The sequence below is a fragment of the Entelurus aequoreus genome, linkage group LG07 (assembly GCF_033978785.1).
Source record: "Entelurus aequoreus isolate RoL-2023_Sb linkage group LG07, RoL_Eaeq_v1.1, whole genome shotgun sequence".
NCBI classification, from domain to species: Eukaryota; Metazoa; Chordata; class Actinopteri; order Syngnathiformes; family Syngnathidae; genus Entelurus; species Entelurus aequoreus.
This window is the reverse complement of record NC_084737.1, coordinates 18,636,789-18,645,707: the sequence shown is the minus strand read 5'-3', so window position 1 is coordinate 18,645,707 and position 8,919 is coordinate 18,636,789. Positions and strand designations below refer to the sequence as shown.

Genomic DNA, 8,919 nt, shown 5'->3' with positions numbered 1-8,919 from the left:
AGTGTAACATGTGTACAGGAAGCGGAACATGTGTTTAGTGTAAAGTAAGTGGAACATGTGCAGAGGAAGTGGAACATGTGTACAGTCTTAAATAAGTGGAACAGGTGTACAGTATGTGGAACATGTGCAGAGAAAGTGGAACATGTGTACAGGAAGTGGAACATGTGTTCAGTGTAAAGTAAGTGAAACATGTGTACAGGAAGTGGAACATGTGTACAGGAAGCGTAACATGTGTTTAGTGTAAAGTAAGTGGAACATTTGTACAGTGAGTGGAACATGTGTACAGTCTTAAATGAGTGGAACAGGTGTACAGTATGTGGAACATGTGCAGAGAAAGTGGAACATGTGTACAGGAAGTGGAACATGTGTTCAGTGTAAAGTAAGTGAAACATGTGTACAGGAAGTGGAACATGTGTACAGTCTTAAATAAGTGGAACAGGTGTACAGGAAGTGGAACATGTGCAGAGGAAGTGGAACATGTGTACAGGAAGTGGAACATGTGTTCAGTGTAAAGTAAGTGGAACATGTGCAGAGGAAGTGGAACATGTGTACAGGAAGTGGAACATGTGTTCTGTGTTAAGTAAGTCAAACATGTGTACAGGAAGTGGAACATGTGTACAGGAAGTGGAACATGTGTTCAGTGTTAAGTAGGATGATGTTTTCAGCTGAGTCATCATGAAACGTTGGCCTCCTCAGCGTGTCACACGGCCTGGTTCGATGACGGCAAACTTTCAGAGGACGGCGACTCCGAGCTCCTGGTGGACTTGAGAAGGAACCACAAGGACAGAATCTGCTCCGAGCCGCTGGACATGACGGCTCAAACCGTCGCTGGAATCCAATCTCAGCTCACCAAGAACGTCTTTCACACGTAACAATTTGATATTTCACGTGAACAACTTTAAACTGAAAAATCAAAACATTTTGATATTTTTTTATTTTTAAAACTAATACACTATTCATATTTGTTTTAACTTTAGGGTTTCCCTCGGGTCTCAGTCATAAACATTTTTAAAATAAGTCATACATTATTTTGTTCTTAATATTTGTATTCAACACTTTTCTACTCAACTTTCTGTTGATTTTTTTTATTTTCAAGCACTTTTTGTCAAAGAAAAATATTTGCTGTAATGTAACTGGAGCCTTGAATAGGTCAATAATGCATGACAATATAGATTACATTTTTTTTTTTTTTTTTAATTTTTTAAAAATGGTATACAAAAAAAAAACACACTAAAATTATTGGGGATCCAAAAGGGTCCTACTCATTAAATTGTTCAAAATAAGTCATATATATATATATATATTTTTTTTTTCCACTTCCAACACTCACTTTAGATCTATCAATCGATTATAATAATAATACCTGGGATTTATATAGCGCTTTTCTAAGTACCCAAAGTCGCTTTACATGTTAAAAACCCATCATTCATTCACACCTAGTGGTGGTAAGCTACTTTCGTAGCCACAGCTGCCCTGGGGTAGACTGACGGAAGCGTCAGTTTATATAGCATGTTTATATAGCCCTAATATATAAGCTTTTATAATTTTTTCATGGGTTTTTGTTTGTTTTTGATTTTGTCAAAGAAAACATTGTTATTTTTATGGCGCACGCAAAAAAACATGCAATATTGTCACCAAAAAAATTTCAAAGTTGAATAATTAATGTGACGTAATTGGAGGTCAATAATTCATGAGAATATTGATTTCATTTTTGTAAAAAAAAATTTAAACAGTAAAAAAGCAAACATACTAATATTCCTGGGGATCCAAAAGGGTCCTATTCACTAAAGTGTTAAAAATAAGTAATCATTTTCATTTATTTTCCACTTCCAACACTCGGGAGATCAACTTTAGATCCATCAATCGATTATAAGCTTTTATAATTTTTTTAATGGGTTTTCACAAAAAATATTTCCAAGTTGAATAATTAATGTGACGTAATTGGAGCCTTAAGTATGTCAATAATTCATGATAATATTGATTTAAATGTATATATTTTTTATTTTATTTTAAACAATAAAAAAAAAAGTCACACTATTATTCTTTAGGATCCAAAAGGGTCCAACTCATTAAAGTGTTAAAATAAGTAATAATTTTAATTTGTTTCAACTACCAACACTTGGGAGATCAACTTTAGATTCATCCATCATTTTTTAGCTTTTATAATTTTTTTATGAGTTTTTTAAATGTATTTTTTATGCCCTTTTTGTCAAAGAAAACGTTGTTATTTTTATGGCGCACACAAAAAATATGCAATATTTTCCCCAAAAATATGCAATACTCTCCCCCAAAATATGCTATATTTTCTAAAAAATGAAAATAAATATTTTCCACAAAAATATGCTATATTTTTCAAAACAAAATGCTATATTTTCCCAAAAAATATGCTATATTTTCCAAAACAATATGCTATATTTTCCAAAAAATATGCTATATTTTCCAAAAAATATGCTATATTTTCCCCCAAAATATGCAATATTTTCTTAATAAATAAGCAATATTTTCCTAATAAATATGCAATATTTTCCTAATAAATATGCAATATTTTCCCCAAAAATATGCAATATTTTCCCCAAAAATATGCAATATTTTCCCCAAAAATATGCGATATTTTCCCCAAAAATATTTAAAAGTTTAATGATTAATGTGACGTAATTGGAGCCTTAAGTAGGTCAATAATTAATTACGACGTTGATTGTTAATTCATTATTATTTTTTGAGCAATTTTAAGAAAAAATCTGCCAACATGGCAGCGAAAAAGTAGCAATTTCTGACTTAAATAACACTGTTTGCTCTTTTATTACGTTTTTATGTTTTTTTTCTTTTTATAGTAATTTTCGAATTTGCCACGGCCGTTAAATAACGAGGTCCTTGGGACCTTGGACAGGAATCATACACGCTTGTATTATTTAGTAGTGTGGAATGTTAGAAACGGTTTGATCAAGTGAAATGAGTCAAACAAAACAATGGCAGTTATGAAAAACATTATTTTATTTAATATTAACCGTCTGGAATGGACTTATGCTGTCTTTAAATCGAAGTAGAGTGGTAATTGTATTTTGTAACACCGAGTGGTCACAATAATCCATGAAGTTAAGCTCATGTCGCACTAAATTGAATGATGCGGACACGTTTGTTACTGGATACTTTCTGATACTGCCTTGGAGACTTTGTATGTGTAAGTAATACCCAACTATAATTATTTGATACTTGTTTATATTGACAAATGTGCTATTATACACTGCAATATTGTTCAGTTACTATGAGTGTGAATCTTTGGGCACCTAACGATTCGATTCGATCTGATTCCGATTCCTGCGGCGGTGATTCAATTCGTAACCGACTCCAGATTCAAACCGGTTCTCACAATGTATTGTTTGGTATAATAATCATTTAATGACAGGTTACGGGTTAGACAAGCTCCTTCTGGTTGCTTGAAGATGGCTTGAAATTAATTTTTGTAAATGGATTCTTCTGAATGAAATTTAAAAAAAAATTTATTTGTTTTTAAAATCTGTTTTTGAAAATTATGAATGGAGTTAGATGAATACGAATTGCGATTTGATGTGAATAAATGTTTTTCGCGCCCCTATTAATCACTATTAAGTATGTCTAGCTTGTGTGCTACTGTGTGCTTGGCTGTTGTGTAGCTGTTCATAGCCCATGGCTTTAGTAAAACAAAATGAATTGTGTGCTTATTGGAGGACATTTAGATGTTGTATCAGAATGTTTAGATGCAAGCTGATATCATCTGTTACTTTTGTTTTTTTCTGATATTAGACATATCAGATATCTGATATCAATACCAGCCCTAAATAGAAATCTTTGGATCAAATACTAGAATTAAAGTTGTAAATGTTTCTGATCCACGACGTTTGAAAGTCTTTAGCATAAATCCTCAGACCAGTATCATATGTCAAGACGTACAATGGTTTGAAATACATCGCATGTTCGAGGTGTAGCCGCAGGTCAAAAGTTTATTGGGTCCGATTACAAGAGTGGAGCAGATTGTGTGATATCGTGCGGTTGTTTTTCAGCCACAGTGCATCAGACGGTCTTTCCTGCCTCAACGCGGAGCAGGAGACAGAAGGTCCGTGTGCGGACTACAAGGTCCAGTTCACCTGCGCGGGAGAGTTCTGCTCATGTACGTACGGCACGCGCCCAAACAGAACGACCCATTCTGCGGGCTGAAGGTGCCACTCTGATTGCCGCAGCGTGTCGGACGAGCTGGTTCGATCAGGACGACCCGGACGGGAATGGAGACTTTGAGAACCTCGGTGATCTACTCCAGAGGAACCCGGGTCAGATCTGTCCTCGTCCCATCGCCATCGAAGTTCAGACCGTCTCGGGAGACTCGGCCTGGAGTACCTCTGAGACATTTCTGAGGTGGGACAGTTATTCCACGTCTGAGGAGGTATGATCTTTACCTTGTTCCTCTACCTCACAGCCTGGACACCACCTATGGATTTGCGTGTGTCAACGCCCGCCAGAACGACAGCAGCTGTGAGGACTACAAGGTCCGCTTTACCTGTCCTGAAGACTTCTGTCAAGGTGTGTCCGGGTTTAAGGCCATCTCAATGCAACCAGAACCTGTTTTGAGAAAGTTTCATGATAATTATTATGTCCAATAAAACATTGCCAGAATCGGTTTGAATCAAGAATCGACTCTGAATCAAATCCTCATTACAGGAATCGCAATCAGTTGGAATCATTAGATGCACAAAGAATCACACCATGCGCAACATTTACTTATACGACCTACTGCAAACAACCTTCCCTAGTCATGGTGCAAAAATAAATACATCTAACCAACAGAAAATGTCAACAGAAAATGTCAACAGACAAGGTCGCGGAACTTTGTGGATATTATTTAAAAAAAAACGTCCGATCACCATAAAAATATCAAAATTAAACCAATTTTGTTAGATCCACAAAGAGTCGTTATGAGTTTAAAAAGTAATCTTGCCCGCAGGGAGATTGCAGTCATTTTAAAAGTCTGGCAAATTTGATGCTACTTTTTGTCGCCACATAGTGAACAACATGAGTTCTTCAGGTTAATTACCTTAAATTATGCTCTGAGTAAGACCATGTGCAACATTTACTTTTATGACCTAGTGCAAACAACCTTCCCTAGTCATGGTACAAAAAAAAAAAATCTAACCAACAGAAAATGTCAACAGACAAGGTCACGGAACTTTGTGGTGATTATACAAAACATCCAATCACCATAAAAATATCAAAATTACACCAATTTAAGCATGACACAGTTCATCCAATTTCACCACAGAGATGCGGTTAGCAGTGATGTTGGGTTGTTCCAAGTCTGCTTCACCAAACATTTGCCCGTTGACAGTCCATCCCAACATGGTCTGAACAGCGTATGGCCCTTCTTCTTCGCTTGGAATCACCTTTGTTGGGCCAAGAGCTCTTGGTGCATTTAAGCCGATCAACAGTTCAATCAATCAATCAATCAATGTTTATTTATATAGCCCTGAATCACAAAAGTCTCAAAGGGCTGCACAAGCCACAACGACATCCTCGGCACAGAGCCCACACAAGGGACGTCAATGTGAATGACTCGGTGAAACCTTGGGGTTTCGCATATGTGGGTAACCCCCCCTCTAAGTACAGTCCCTAGTGGATCCAACATAACAGTGAGAGTCCAGTCCATAGTGGGGCCAGCAGAAGACCATCCCGAGCGGAGACAGGTCAGTAGCGCAGACACGTCCCCAACCGATGCACAGGCGAGCGGTCCACCCCGGGTCTCAGCTCTGTTCAATGTCTGCATCAATTTCAGGTAGGTGTACTCCACGCAAATATGGCCATCTGACCAGATCCTGCTCCCGGGGTATGTTGCTCCTGCACACAGGCATTTTCTTCTGTGTAAATATATCTGGCAAGTCACAGTAGAGATCACTTTCCAGACCGGCTACCTCCAGATCTGGCACAATGCAACATCCTACAATCTTTTCTTGGCCCAAAGTGCGTAAGATAATTTTAGTTCCTCTTCCTGAAACATTCAACTTTCTCAACAGACTTGATGTACAAAAGGAGCCAGAGCTGCCTTGGTCCAGAAAGGCATAAGTTTCCACGGCCTTGTGACCCTTTTTGGACTTGACCTTTACTGGCACGATGGAAAGCTTACAGCCATGGTCACCGGCCCCAGTGAGACCACTACCTTGCACTGTTACCACAGAGCTGCCCACCGCTGTGTTTGTACCTGCTGCAACTGCTAGATCCTTCTCTTGCTCCTTGTTCTTTGGTAACAAGGAGCAAGAGAACTGCAATCCTCGAGCCTGCTGTCCTGGGGGACACTGCGGATGGAACCAGCTACTAGATGGTTCCATTAGTCTTTCGCCCCTAGGGTGTTTAGCTCCACATGTTTTGCATGACAGTCGCCTCCTGCAGTCCTTACTTATGTGCCCTATGCACAGACAGCCAAAGCAAACTCCATGTTCTTTCAAAAAAGTGATCTTGTCATTATGTGCCCTCTCTACCAATAGAGAGCACACCTCCAACGCATGTTCACCTTTGCAGTACAAGCAGGTCCTTTTGTCCAGTGGGGCTCCGACCTTTTTCGCATGGGCCTTTCCATTAACTGATGTTACTGTAGTAGCAAAACTTCCTTGATTTCGTGTGTGACGCTGATAGCCATCGTTGCTGCCATTTTTGCTTTGCATTGTCTTTGGAGTATCCTGTATATTTCCAAATATAGGGTCTGTTGCAATTTTTACCTGACGTTCAATAAAACTGACAATGTCAGGGAAAGTAGCTCTTCGAGAACGGGTCCCTTGAATATCACAAGCTTCCGTCCTCCATTGGTCTCTCAGCTTATACGGTAACTTCTTGATGACCATCAGCATGTTCGCAGGCATGTTAAGCTCAGACATGTACTGTATGTCATCCATCGCATTACAACATCCTCTTAAAGGCCTACTGAAACCCACTACTACTGACCACGCAGTCTGATAGTTTATATATCAATGATGAAATCTTAACATTGCAACACATGCCAATACGGCCGGGTTAACTTGTAAAGTGCAATTTTAAATTTCCCGCTAAACTTCCGGTTGAAAACTCCTTTGGAGGATGACGTATGCGTGTGACGTAGCCAGTGAAACAGAGGTATGGCTCCCCCATTGAAGCCAATACAAAATAGCTCTGTTTTCATCTCATTATTCCACAGTATTCTGGACATCTGTGTTGGTGAATCTGTTGCAATTTGTTCATTGCATTATGGAGAAAGAAGCTGAGCAAGCAAAGAAGAAAGTTGTCGGTGCAAAGCGGAGTATTTTGCGAGGGAAGTCAGCAACACAACACAGCCGGCGTTTCATTGTTTACATTCCCGAAAGATGCAGTCAAGATCGAAGAACTCGGACAACAGAGACTCTTACCAGGAGGACTTTGACTTCGATACACAGACGCCTGTAGAGAACTGGGACAACACAGACTCTTACCAGGATTACTTTGATTTGGATACACAGACGCAGACACGGTACCGTGAGTACGCAGCTGCGCTTGCAAACATTTGATCGCTTGCCCGTACGTGCGTGTCACGTACGTAACTTTGGTTAAATATATAAGCTTTATGAACCTTGGGTTAGGTGAACGGTCCTTTGGGCTGAGTGAGCGTGTGTGTTGTGCAGGTGTTTGAATTGTATTGGCGGGTTATATGGACGGGAGCTAGTAGCTAGGAGCTAGCATAACAAACACCTAGGTGTTTTATGCGGGTTTAATTTGTGGCATATTAAATATAAGCCTGGTTGTGTTGTGGCTAATAGAGTATATATATGTCTTGTGTTTATTTACTGTTGTAGTCATTCCCAGCTGAATATCAGGTCACCCCCGGCTCTCACAGCATCTTCCCTATCCATACTTGCCAACCTTGAGACCTCCGATACCGGGAGGTGGGGGGTGGGGGGTGGGGGTGCGTGTTCGGGGGTGGGGAGGGGGCGTGGTTGGGGGCGTGGTTAAGGGCGTGGTTAAGAGGGGAATATATTTAAGCTACAATTCACCAACTCAAGTATTTCATATATATATATATATATATATATATGTATGTATGTATGAAATACTTGACTTTCAGTGAATTCTAGCTATATATATATATATATATATATATATATATATATATATATATATATATATATTTACATACACTACCGTTCAAAAGTTTGGGGTCACATTTAAATGTCCTTATTTTTTAAGGAAAAGCACTGTACTTTTCAATGAAGATAACTTTAAACTAGTCTTAACTTTAAAGAAATACACTCTATACATTGCTAATGTGGTAAATGACTATTCTAGCTGCAAATGTCTGGTTTTGGGTGCAATATCTACATAGGTGTATAGAGGCCCATTTCCAGCAACTATCACTCCAGTGTTCTAATGGTACAATGTGTTTGCTCATTGGCTCAGAAGGCTAATTGATGATTAGAAAACCCTTGTGCAATCATGTTCACACATCTGAAAACAGTTTAGCTCGTTACAGAAGCTACAAAACTGACCTTCCTTTGAGCAGATTGAGTTTCTGGAGCATCACATTTGTGGGGTCAATTAAATGCTCAAAATGGCCAGAAAAAGAGAACTTTCATCTGAAACTCGACAGTCTATTCTTGTTCTTAGAAATGAAGGCTATTCCACAAAATTGTTTGGGTGACCCCAAACTTTTGAACGGTAGTGTAAGTGTCACTAGGCCAGAGGTTCCAGAACTTTCAGAGCCTAGACAGAGTGTGGTCTGTGTCACAAGTCATAATCAAAGTCAAGTCTTGTCAACAAGTAATCCCATCAGATGTCCTCGGCTTCCTGAAGCAGACACATCTTAGTGACAGGCCTGTCCAGAAAGCTTGTCCTGGTCTTGATCTTGGCTTGCCGAACAAGTCCTCTTTTATCTTGAACAACCTTGACAACTCTCCCCAT

The 8,919-nt window shown here is 39.1% G+C and overlaps 1 protein-coding gene across 1 annotated transcript; it reads right to left on the bottom strand.

The window, feature by feature from the left end:
* Positions 1-4,318: 4,318 nt before the first annotated feature.
* Positions 4,319-6,967, bottom strand: LOC133653469 (uncharacterized). Its single transcript, XM_062052770.1, has 2 exons — positions 4,529-6,967; positions 4,319-4,459 (listed from the first exon to the last, which is right to left on the bottom strand). The coding sequence occupies exon 1, from the start codon at positions 6,906-6,908 to the stop codon at positions 5,766-5,768; it is 1,143 nt and encodes a 380-aa protein (XP_061908754.1). The 5' UTR covers positions 6,909-6,967; the 3' UTR covers positions 4,319-4,459; positions 4,529-5,765.
* Positions 6,968-8,919: the final 1,952 nt, after the last annotated feature.

Coding starts and splice junctions, on each gene's coding strand:
- LOC133653469 (XM_062052770.1), bottom strand. CDS start 6,908: ATGGATGACATACAGTACATGTCTGAGCTTAACATGCCTGCGAACATG.